We start from the raw sequence: 13,664 nt of genomic DNA on the forward strand, positions 1-13,664 counted from the left end.
TGTGTATTGAGCAATGCTGTCTCATCTCCATAAAACACAATTGAATTTGCTCCTACATGGTAAGGTAAGTCATTAATTGCAATGATGAACAGAAAAGGTCCAAGGACCGAGCCCTGAGGCACTCCAGTCCGAACTTTCTGCAGCGAGGAGCATCTATTTTTAATTGATACAAACTGTCTCCTGTTACTTAAGTATGATTCGATTACATCTAAAGATGGTTTGTGTATGCCATAAAATTCCAGTTTTGCAAGTAGGGTGTTAGATGGTATCCAGCCGAAGGCTTTGCTAAGATCACGAAGTACGACTGATACTAGATCTTTATTTTCGAATGCAGTTAACACCTGGTTAACAAACTCCCTGGCAGATTAAAACTGTGTGCCCGACCGAGACTCGAACTCGGGACCTTTGCCTTTCGTGGGCAAGTGCTCTACCAACTGAGCTACCGAAGCACGACTCACGCCCGGTACTCACAGCTTTACTTCTGCCAGTACCTGGTTAACAACTTCAGTGACAGCAGTAGTGATACTTTTACCATGTTGATATGCAAACTGTCTGTTGGAGAGGAGATTATGCTTATCAAAATGGTTATTTAGTTGACTGTATATTACATATTCAAAAACTTTAGAGAAAATTGGGACAATAGAAACTGGTCGATAGTTTTGGGGCAGATGCTTATCTCCCTTTTTAAAGACTGGTATCACTTTAGCAGTTTTGAGTGCATCTGGGAAAACTCCGGATTCTAAACACACATTAAAAATGAAAGAAAGGGGTTGACAGATAAGATGTATTATTTTTTTGATTACATAGTTAGAAAACCAATAACAGTCCATACTTGTGGAGTTGGTGAACCTTGCCACAGCTTTTATAATATACTCTGGGGTGACAACATTCCAGTGGAAAGTATACCTCCTATGGGGCACAGCACCAAGATGGTCTAGTGCACAAGTGCCATTTTGCTTGATTTTGTTTGTCAGCTCGCTCACTGAGGTTAGGAAATAATTATTTACTACTTCTGGGACCAGCATTGCATCTTGTGTATGGGTTTGTGAATTATATTGGTTGATGATATCCCATGCTGTTTACATTTGTTGGGAGCACTTTCAATGTAATGTTCACATGCCTGTTTTTGGCCAAGATTTTTTTACATTTTAGATAAGCTCTATAAGAAGTATTAGGGGTAACCATAGGCAGACAACATTAAATTAATGTTCATGGACAACTGCTGCCTCTCACCAATAATTTAACAATCTGTAAGCAATGCTCTGCAGGCACCCCGTACTGTTGTAAAACTCAAACTGCTGCCACAAATGAACATAAAATGTATATAGAAATGAAACTTTATGGAAATATGATATAGAACTATACCATAATATCAACTTTCAAAACCTGTATTCAGAAGATACTCCCATAGATGAAGATGATGGCTAACATGATGGTGACTATGAGGATAATATAATTTGTTAGGCTCTATATATATTTTACAAGATCCATAGTGTCAAGAGTATGCAGAAAATACCAAATTTCAGGTATTACCTCACCCACAGACAACACAGTTGCCAACGGGCCTCACTAAAAGACCGAGAGCAGCAGCGTTTGTCAAGAGTTGCTACTGCTAACAAGACAAGTAACAATGCGTGAAATAACTGCAGAAATCACTGTGGAACGTACTACGAACGTATCCGTTAATGGGCTGTGGCAGCAGACAACGGACAAGAGGACCTCTGCGAACAGCACATCGCCTGTAGCGCCTCTCTTGGACTTGTGACCATATCAGTTGGACATTAGATCAATGGAAAACCATGGTCTAGTCAGATGAGTCCCAACTTCAGTTGGTAGGAGCTGATGGTAGGGTTCAGGTGTGGCAAAAACCACATGAAACCATAGACCCAACTCATCATCAAGGCACTTTGCAAGCTAATGATGGCCCCATAATGGTGTGGGATGTGTTTACATGGAATGAACTGGGTCCCCTAGTCCAACTGAACTGATTACAAAAATGGTTCAAATGGCTCTAAGCACTATGGGACTTAACTTCTGAGGTCATCAGTCCCCTAGACTTAGAACTACGTAAACCTAACTAACCTAAGGACATCACACACATCCACGCCTGAGGCAGGACTCGAACCTGCGACCGTAGCAGCCGCATGGTTCCGGAGTGAAGCGCCTAGAACTGCCCGACCACAGCGGCCGGCGAACAGATTACATTAATCTGCAAGGTATCAGATCACTGATATTATGTGATAATACTTCAACTTTTTATGCTGATTCCAAATCTGTCTTCAGTTTTTCCTATCACGAACAGTTTCACCACAATTTCGACTTCAAAGACATATTACTGCGCCGGTAAATTATGCATATTCTTGGAGGGAAATTTCTCAATATGGCCCTGTATACCTTTACGTTGTCGCACCTGTTGATGCCTGTTGTTGTTGTTGTTGTTGTGTGACCCTGAAAGTGTTGCTTGTCTCTCAGGCTTGGATTACCAGTGCTGTATTGTGATTATTCTGTATATTTAAGGCAGTATTAATAAAAACTTCACCTACCGTTGATAGTTACCACTATGTCAACATGAAAGTGTGTAAAGAACCTAAATATTTTCTGTTACTTTTGGGAATTATACAATGGCTAACCTCCATTAACCACGGACCTTGCCTTTGTTGGGGAGGGTTGTGTGCCTCAACGATACATATAGCCGTACCGTAGGTGCAACAGGAAAATTAAAGAGACCTTTGGAGAAAAGAGAACCACTTGTATGAATATCAAGAACTCAGATGGAAAACCAGTTCTAAGCAAAGAAGGGAAAGCAGAAAGGTCGAAGGAGTATATAGAGGGTCTATACAAGGGCGAAGTGGTTGAGGACAATATTATGGAAATGGAAGAGGATGCAGATGAAGATGAAATGGGAGATATGATACTGCGTGAAGAGTTTGACAGAGCACTGAAAGACCTGAGTCGAAACAAGGCCCCGGGAGTAGACAACATTCCATTAGAACTACTGACGGCCTTGGGAGAGCCAGCTATGACAAAACTCTACCATCTGGTGAGCAAGATGTATGAGACAGGCGAAATACCCTCAGACTTCAAGAAGAATATAATAATTCCAATCCCAAAGAAAGCAGGTTCTGACAGATGTGAAAATTACCGAAGTGTCAGTTTAATAAGTCACAGCTGCAAAATACTGACGCGAATTCTTTACAGACTAATGGAAAAACTAGTAGAAGCCGACCTCGGGGAAGATCAGTTTGGATTCCGTAGAAATATTGGAACATGTGAGGCAATACTGACCCTACGACTTATCTTAGAAGCTAGATTAAGGAAAGGCAAACGTACGTTTCTAGCATTTGTAGACTTAGAGAAAGCTTTTGACAATGTTGACTGGAATACTCTCTTTCAAATTCTGAGGTTTGCAGGGGTAAAATACAGGGAGCGAAAGGCTATTTACAATTTGTACAGAAACCAGATGGCAGTTATAAAGAGTCCATGGAGAAGAAATAAAAACTTTGAGGTCTGCCGATGACACTGTAATTCTGTCAGAGACAGCAAAGGACCTGGAAGAGTAGTTGCACAGAATAGGCAGTGTCTTGAAAGGAAGATATAACATGAACTACAACAAAAGCAAATGGAATGCAGTCGAATTACGTCAGGTGATGCTGACAGAATTAGATTAGGAAATGAGACACGTAAAGTGGTAAAGGAGTTTTGCTATCTGGGGAGAAAAATAATGGATGATGGTCAAAGTAGAGAGGATATAAAATGTACACTGGCAATGGCAAGCAAAGCGTTTCTGAAGAAGAGAAATTTTGTTAACATCGAGTATAGATTTAAGCGTCAGGAAGTTGTTTCTGAAAGTATTTGTACGGAGTGTGGCCATGTATGGAAGTGAAACGTGGACGTTAAATTGTTTGGACAAGAAGAGAATAAAGGCTTTAGAAATGTGGAGCTACAGAAGAATGCTGAAGATTAGATGGGTAGATTACATAACAAATGAGGAGGTATTGAATAGAATTGGGGAGAAGAGGAGTTTGTGGCACAGCTTGACTACAAGAAGGGATCAGTTGGTAGGACATGTCCTGAGGCATCAAGGGATCAGCAATTTGGTACTGGAGGGCAGTGTGGAGGGTAAAAATCGTAGAGGGAGACCAAGAGATGAATACACCAAGCAGATTCAGAAGGATGTATGTTGCAATAGGTACTGGGAGATGAAGCAGCTTTCACAGGATAGAGTAGCAGGTGTCTTACTACGGTCCACAAGGCAGTCTATTGACATGTCTTGCCAGGCATCCACAATGTCTGGCAGTCAGGCCATTTACATGGTAAGCTATGTCTGAGGTTCACAAATTGGCATTCGACAGCTTTTATGCCTTCATTTTAGTTTCCTAATCCCAGGCTACATGTCTAGTCATTTGCAGTTGGTATATAAACCATTAGGCTGACAATTATTTGACGATACATTTGTGGTTTTTTCGGTTAGGCCCTGTTTACCTGGTGTGGTACCGGTTGACTTAGAACTTTTTCATGTCTCACCCACAAGGCATCTCCCGTGCTACTTGATTAATTTGCTGGATTTTTTTTTTATGACTGGTACGACTTTCTTGTATGCAATCAAGGTATGACCTGAAATTCACATCTCTATGGACCCTTTTAACGTTAAGCCTAATTACATTTATGAAGAATCCTTTTTGCTTGTTCCGTTTCATATCACTTTCCAATGTTACACCCAGATACGTAATCAACCTGAATGTGTCAAGCTGCACGCCACCAGTACTGTATTCGAACATGACAGGATTGTTTTTCCTACTCATCTAAATTAACTTCACTTTTCTACATTTACAGCATGCTGCCATTCTTCACACCAAGTAGAAATTTCTGAGTCATCCAGTATCTTCCTACAGTCACTCAATGGGAAACAAAAGAAATCTCATGGGAAACAAGTTATATAGAGTACTGTGATTATTACAAGTGTGATAAATGATGATGGAAAGTATGTAGTTAAAGTGATAGGAAAGAAAATATGTTAATGAAAAACTTAGGGATAAAGTAATGTAACGAGAAGTTATGAACAAAATGCATAGGAAGGGTAGCGACTGATGTGCCTAAGATAATAACCAATGTGCATGGTGAAAAATGGCACTCATCTCAAAAGATGTTTCAGATTCAGTAAACTTCACAGTAAATATTCCAGCGTGATGATAGCAAGAATGAAACTAGTGTTGTAAGGACAGTGAAAGTGTGAGTACAGTGTGAGTACAAGCTGAATTATTTTAAGATTGAAACGGTCTAACAAACTGTGACTTTAATGGAAAGTACTTTTTACCTATAATCAAGGATGTTATATTACCTATTAATTGTTGATGTAAATGTTTGTAACTGCAGCAAGCTCCTGATTAAATGGGTACGAATTATCTGTGCACAGTTTGACAATTTTTGAAAAAATAAAAAGTGAGATCTCAAGTACTCTCATACAATTAGAACAACTATTTCACATTTCAAATACGAATTTATGGTCAGGAGGATGTAGATGACGGAAACATCTGCAAGTGGTGAAATCGGACGCCGATAAATCGGAAGTTGTGCAGTTAAGTAATGCCGATATAGTGAAAAAAGTGTGTTTGGCAGATGAATAAATCAAAGATGAGGTGATCAAGGAACCCATTTTCCTGCTCACCGAAGCACTGAAATGCACTGAATCTTATTAGTGACTGCGGGACAAAACATGTTCTCTTAGTCCAGCATTTGGACTATCCAGCACTCACTCACCAGCTGCATGGAGGCAAGTGCGTCCACGAGAGTCATGTCTCCGGAAATCATCTTGGAGAGGGACGCATTGAACTCGCGCAGCTGCTCCATCGTCTCCTCCTTCGTCTCCTCGTACTCAGCGGCATCCAGCTCGTCCCTGAAGCAACAATACAGCTTCTATACTACACTGCATCTTGGTCAGAAAATTTAAAATTTTATAGCCAATTGTAGCCAGCAACACACAGCACAATGGGGATGACCTGTTGGAGATACACATTATATTTGGTGTGTGTGTGTGTGGGGGGGGGGGGGGGGGTGTTCCATAAATTCACAACAATGTAGAGCATGTCATAAAACAAAAGTACTTAATATTAGAAAGGAAAACAAATGGTTCAAATAGCTTTGAGCACTATGGGACTTAACTTCTGAGGTCATCAGTCCCCTAGAACTTAGAACTACTAAAACCTAACTAACCTAAGGACATCACACACATCCATGCCCGAGGCAGGATTCGAACCTGCGACTGTAGCGGTTGCAGTTTCCAGACTGAAGCGCCTAGAACCGCTTGGCCACAGTGGCCAGCAAAGGAAAACACTTCTCAATGTTTGGCAAAATTATATTTATTTGGTCACGAAGCAGCTTTTGGCTTCTCAGGCCATATTCAGGTGACAACTGAATGCTAGAACAGAGATAAACATGATGTGCAACTTACACAGATGTTATCTGCACAAAAGACACAAAAATAACAAAGTATTTACGTAGAAAAATATTATAATTATTACCCTAACTAAACTGTAGAATGTGAAGTTTTACATTCTGACAAAAAAAAGCAGAAAGATGACCCTACTGCAAATAAGAGAAATCAAAAAACACGACACAGAATGCCAGCCTGGTATTAAATGATGAGACTCATTTTCCCCATTATTAAATTTAGTTTTCATTACAAATGGCGGATTCAAACAGTACATTCATTTTATTTTCCATCATTTGTTGTTTGTATCTCCACATAAAAGCTTTGTTTACTACTCTTTTAGTCAATATAATTATTGTAATATTTTCCTATGTAAACACTGTCATTTTTGTATCTCGTGTACAAATAATATCTGTGTACGTCACACATCACGTTTATCTCTGTTTGCGACATTCAGTTATGACCAGAATATGGCCTCAGAAGCTGAAAGCCAGCTCGTGGCAAAATACATATAATTTTGCAGAACATAAGGAAGTGTTTTCTTTCTAATATTAATACTGTGTCCTGCCAAGTACCACTGGAAAATTCAGTTAATGTTAAAAAGTAGTTAAAACAGAATTTGTTTCTTTAATTACAGTCTATGATCACAAAAACTGCCATCAGATTATCAATTTAGGTTTAAAACTTACTCTAAGGTAATACAGCCAGAGTGGCTTCATCAAGAGATATAAACAAAATCAGCAAGGCACCATTGAACAGAACTAGTAACTAAGCCACAGTGTCCTTTTGCTGGGAAGAATTATGACCCTGCTGCCACTGTACCCTAGTTCAACTTGTATTATTAGTTCTGTTCAAGAACGCCTAACTAAAATAAGTTTTACACCTTACACCATGCTAGGACCAGTGCACAACAAGTGTGGCATATTGTGAGGAAAAAGTATATGTTTCGAGTTTCATGCAGACACAGTTTTGCTACGATACAGATAACACGTGCATCACAAGGTGCGAGCGAAATGGCACGGCAACTTGAGATGTAGTACAAAATCAAAATGTGAGGGACAGAATGATGATTGTGGGCAAAATATGTTAATTTCTCACAGATTCATGGGCCAAATGCAATGCCGCACCCAGCAGCAGTGAAATGGTGCCGGTAAATTCACCGAGGCCTCACAGAAGTGTGGGAAGGTAGGCCACTGCCACTGACCACAGACCAAAGTCTGGGCAATGGAGGAACTGCTCTGCAGGAGTTGCAGATTTTCCAGTGATGAGGGCATTCTCACGATGGTTCTCGGAAAGCTCCATGACCAAGGAACTGAACAACTGGTAGAAAATTCTGAGCACTGTTTATAGAAACTTGTGTCTTGAAGTCCCCTTCTATTTCTTGACAATGTTACTTTGAATTTTTATATTAACTGAACAGATAAAAAAACCTACTCACACACATAAAAAATGATGGACAACACACTTGTGTGTGTGTGTGTGTGTGTGTGTGTGTGTGTGTGTGTGTGTGTGTGTGTGTATTTTTGACAAAGGCCTTGTTGGCTGAAAGCTAACTTTCTGGCAGTCTTTCTGTTGTGCCTTTCCTTGGTACTTAAGTCCACCCCATGGATGAGAGTCCTCAGGAATGTGGAACAATGGGAGTTACACATTAACAGACAGAAGCAAATGCTGCAGGATACTCCTGTAAGCTGTGCCAGCAACAAACTATGACCAGTGTTAACCTCACACCTGTGAGCACCTGCCAAATGTGTACAGAATGTACAGATTCTTCAGTTCTAATGCACTTAATTTTACACGACTGCAATAGCAAAATTGTTAAATTGAAAGTGCTTCTAAATTATGTTCTTCAGGGAGACTCAGTGTTGTGCATCAGTGTGCATTGGCTGCACTGCTACAATTACAGATTTGGAAATGGTAAGCCACGTCTGTAAGTGAAGCTATAAATGTGCATATGGACCTACCACAAGAATAAGTTTGTGGTTGGTGCTTGAAGTGATTTGAGTTATCAGTGGTTGGTTTTTAAATATGTCCTCAAGTTATATTATGTGTGGTTCTCCCATGTGTGTTGTAAACATTCTATTCATGTTTGACACAGACCACATTAGTATCTGTCTGTGGCTCCACATGGGGGCTGGTGGAGTACTTTGTATTACATCTGTTAAATAGGCTATCAGAATGTTACCCGATAGTACTAAGAAATAGAAATTGGCCAATAGCAAACAAATCTGAAAATTGTACAGCCCATAAAAGACAATGGTTTCATTTGTTTATTATCGATATATAGGCATAAATAAAGTACGGCACAACAGATTCATAATAAAAGGTGAAAGAAGAACAATTGAAGATCCCATGCAGGCTGGTAAAATAGTCAATTAAATGTCGCACAAAATTTTTTTTTTTAAAAAAATCATGTAATCCAAATAATGATTTCAAAGTCATACAGAATGTAAATCCCACACCTCTGTATCCAGTGACTATGACAGAAGCAGGAAACAATATAAGTACACTAAAAAATTAAAATATTTTGTAATTCAGATGGATAATGATATCAAGGCATAATCTGAATCACTTCCGGCAGGGGCTTACCTTCATAGTCTCTGATGTTATTGAATTCAGCATACGTTAAAATTCAGGAGTAAGTAATAAACACTTTTTTTTTTCTCCATAAAAATTCCTGCCCCGAGATACAGGCCTCCAATTATGACACCGCGAACACTATTTTGAAGATGCGATTTCAGAATATTTTTTTTTAACTGCTGTATCTCTGGAACAGTTCTAGATATATTTTTTTTTTTATTTGAAAAATAATTGCTTTATGATCACAAAGAAATCCTCCATTTTGACTTATCTGTCAAAATTCGTTAACTATAGTATTCTAAAATATTTTTATATGATTTAAGATTTTTTTTTTTTTTCAGAAATGCCAACCCATAAAATTTTGATTTTTTTCTGTTGATTAGCACCATATAGTTCTACATTCCCTGAAAATGAGAGCTTACACTTTTAGATTGAAAAGTGTTTTATAAACAATTGAAATTTTTGCCATACATAAAACCTGTTTTATTACCACATTATCACATAACAGGCTCATAAAAATCGAAACCTAACCTTATTTAACATAATTTTAGTTTTGAAAGATGAATAAGAGACTCATTTTTCAAGCATTTTAAATGGTTCCAAAATGTACGTGAAAGGTACAAAGGTATAAAAAGAATTTCAGAATGCTATAGGAAAAGAACTTTGACAGATAAGTCCAAATGGAGGATTTATTTGTAATCATAAAGCAATTATCTTTCAAATAAGAAAAGACCAAAACAAAATCTCTAGATCTATTCCAAAGACACAGCTTTTTCTAAAATTTTTTCCAAAATTCACACCTTCAAAATGGTATGCACAGCGTCATCTTTGGAGGGCTATACCTCGGAGCAGAAATTTCTTTTGAAAAAAAGTGTTCCTTACTTAGTCCTTCATTTTAACATATGCTAAATTCAATAACATCTGAGACTATGAAGGTAAGATTTTTTTTTTTCCTCGCCTGCCTGAATTGATATAGACTATGCCTTAAACAAAACTGACATTGGCTTTGACCCCCTGCATAATTATGTTGTGCTTGTGATGCAAACATGTGCAAACAGGATACAAGTACAACAGTACAATAGTTGTTTTGCATATTTATTATTATTAATATGATGTAGACTATGGTGACACACTGATTCCTAGTGTAACCCACGATCTATGTTATCTTTAAAGGTGACCGGTAGAATGTGAAGTCCATGAATATAGTGTCATGAAAACAACTATAATACTTGTTATAGTATGTATGTTATAGATACTGAATTTTGACGAGTCATTTATGTGTGTCATTTTGATTATGTTATTGGTCAAAGCTAATGGTCAGTATCAAAGGCTTCAACTAATCTGTCTCACTTAACTGACATAATCAAACAGCAAAAAAAGAAGAAATAAACTGCATTATGTCTCGCTGTTTCCAAAACTCGTTACTGGTAGTGCAGTTATTGTTACACTCATTTTTATTCTATGTACTGATATTTGTATTCCATGACTTGACTCATTCCACACCCAAGCCACTTGCTCATACATATGGGTCAATGGAAAACATTTTCCATAAATAAATAATCTATGTATCACTTAGAATAGGAATATTCCCCGCAAACATAAAACAACCAACAGTACAACCACTTCACAACTAGGATGATGTAGAAACAACATAGGCCCTACCAGTCATTATCATCTTGATCATCTAAAACCACTGAAAGAGGTGTTCACAAAGGATTAGCAAACTTTCCGATTAAAAATAAAATACTAGTTAAGGTTCAAAATGGTTTCAGGAAACAAATATACTGAGACAGCCCCCTAAACAACCAAGATTTTTCTGAAACTCACAATCTGATAATGACGGTTTTCCAATTAAGAATTTATACAAACAGCATATCCGTGGAATACCTTCATTCGGGTGACAGGTGGTAGAAATATGTCACGAAAATAACACTTACTTTTCAGGATACAGAGAAACTAATTATGGAGTATCTTACTGCTTGAGTTTAGCCCTTGGTTATTCTTCATTCTTGAGAATGGTTTACCATACCACTTGTCAGCACCAGGACCAGCGTCGACCACAGATGATCCTAACATTTTTATTAAAAGACAATGAAGCTGACTAACAGTAGAAGGTCCCTGCGACAACAGAACAAATAGAAGGATGGCTTTCTTGACAACTGCACGGTGTAAATGAGAAGAAAATGGTAGAAATAAGCTTTACACACACACACACACACACACACACAAATTTTCTGAAGTATTTCAGTAGATATTTGCAGTTTCTGTTACGAATTGTGTTACTGGAGTCAGCTCAAACAAATCCTACTTATCACGTCCTTCATGTGACACCCAGTGTCAATGTAAAGCATTGGTTTGCTTCCCATCACAAGCACAATTATTTTTGAAATAGAATTTTATGTGCCCATTCGATAGAGCAGTCCGAAATTAGTCTAGTGCATTATTCGGTTGTTGTTGTTGTTGTTGTCTTCAGTACTGAGACTGGTTTGATGCAGCTCTCCATGCTACTCTATCCTGTGCAAGCTTCTTCATCTCCCAGTACCTACTGCAGCCTGCATCCTTCTAAATCTGCTTAGTGTATCCATATCTTGGTCTCCCTCACTGATTTTTACCCTCCACGCTGCCCTCCAATACTAAATTTGTGATATCTCGATGTCTCAGACTATGTCCTACCAACCGGTCCCTTCTTCTAGTCAAGTTGTGCCACAAGCTCCTCTTCTCCACAATCCTATTCAATACCTCCTCATTAGTTATGTAATCTACCCATCTAATCTTCAGCATTCTTCTGTAGCACCACATTTCGAAAGCTTCTATTCTCTTCTTGTCTAAACTATTTATCGGCCACGTTTCACTTCCATACATGGCTACATTCCACACAAATACTTTCAGAAATGACTTCCTGACATTTAAATGTATACTCGATGTTAACAAATTTTTCTTCTACAGAAACGCTTTCCTTGCCACTGCCAGTCTACATTTTATATCCTCTCTACTTCGACCATCATCAGTTATAATGCTCCCCAAATAGCAAAACTCCTTTACTACTTTAAGTGTCTCATTTCCTAATCTAATTCCCTCAGCATCACCCGATTTAATTCAACTACATTCCATTATCCTCGTTTTGCTTTTGTTGATGTTTATCTTATATCCTCCTTTCAAGACACTGTCCATTCCATTCAACTGCTCTTCCAAGTCCTTTGCTGTCTCTGACAGAATTACAATGTCATCGGCGAACCTCAAAGTTTTTATTGCTTCTCCATGGATTTTAATACCTACTCCGAATTTTTCTTTTGTTTCCTTTACTGCTTGCTCAATATACAGATTGAATAACATCGGGGATAGTGTACAACCCTGTCTCATTCCCTTCCCTACTACTGCTTCCCTTTTGTGCCCCCCCGACTTTTATAACTGCCATCTGGTTCCTGTACAAATTGTAAATAGCCTTTCGCTCCCTGTATTTTACCCCTGCCGCCTTCAGAATTTGAAAGAGAGTATTCCAGTCAACATTGTCAAAAGCTTTCTCTAAGTCTATAAATGTTAGAAACGTAGGTTTGCCTTCCCTTAATCTTTCTTCTAAGATAAGTTGTAGGGTCAGTATTGCCTCACGTGTTCCAACATTTCTACGGAATCCAAACTGATCTTCCCTGAGGTCGCCTTCTATCAGTTTTTCCATTTGTCTGTAAAGAATTTGCATTAGTATTTTGCAGCTGTGACTTATTAAACTTCGGAAATTTTCACATCTGTCAACACCTGCTTTCTTTGGGATTGGAATTATTATATTCTTCCTGAAGTCTGAGGGAATTTCGTCTGTCTCATACATCTTGCTCACCAGATGGTAGAGTTTTGTCAGGCCCGGCTCTCCCAAGGCTGTCAGTAGTTCTAATGGAATGTTGTCTACTCCGAGGGCCTTGTTTCGACTCAGGTCTTTCAGTGCTCTGTCAAACTCTTCACGCAGTATCGTATCACCCACTTCATCTTCATCTACATCCTCTTCCATTTCCATAATATTGTCCTCAAGTACACCGCCCTTGTATAAACGCTCTATATACTCCTTCCACCTTTCTGCTTTCCCTTCTTTGCTTAGAACTGGGTTTCCATCTGAGATCTTGGTAGTCATACAAGTGGTTCTCTTTTCTCCACAGGTCTCTTTAATTTTCCTGTAGGCAGTATCTATCTTACCCCTGGTGAGATAAGCCTCTACATCCTTACATTTATCCTCCAGCCATCCCTGCTTAGCCATTTTGCACTTCCTGTCAATCTCATTTTTGAGACGTTGGTATTCCTTTTTGCCTGCTTCATTTACTGCATTTTTATATTTTCTCCTTTCATCAATTAAATTCAATATTTCTTCTGTTACCCAAGGATTTCTACTAGCCCTCGTCTTTTTACCTACTTGATCCTCTGCTGCCTTCACTGCTTCATCCCTCAAAGCTACCCATTCTTCTTCTACTTTATTTCTTTCCCCCATTCCTGTCAATTGTTCCCTTACGCTCTCCCTGAAACACTATACAACCTCTGGTTTAGTCAGTTTATCCAGGTCCCATATCTCCTTAAATTCCCACCTTTTCGCAGTTTCTTCAGTTTTAATCTACACTTCATAACCAATAGATTGTGGTCAGAGTCCACATGTGCCCCTGGAAATGTCTTACAATTTAAAACC

General features: G+C 38.7%; 1 protein-coding gene across 2 annotated transcripts in view; it reads right to left on the minus strand.

Moving 5' to 3' along the window:
- LOC124720409 (protein LZIC-like) overlaps positions 1-13,664 on the minus strand; it is a 73,386-nt gene that overhangs the window by 51,115 nt on the left and 8,607 nt on the right. For both annotated transcript variants that reach the window (XM_047245759.1, XM_047245758.1), the window contains one exon: positions 5,758-5,893. In XM_047245759.1, the coding sequence (XP_047101715.1) occupies positions 5,758-5,893 (136 nt within the window). The remainder of the gene's footprint in view (positions 1-5,757; positions 5,894-13,664) is intronic.

The sequence above is a fragment of the Schistocerca piceifrons genome, chromosome 11 (assembly GCF_021461385.2).
Source record: "Schistocerca piceifrons isolate TAMUIC-IGC-003096 chromosome 11, iqSchPice1.1, whole genome shotgun sequence".
Classification (NCBI taxonomy): domain Eukaryota; kingdom Metazoa; phylum Arthropoda; class Insecta; order Orthoptera; family Acrididae; genus Schistocerca; species Schistocerca piceifrons.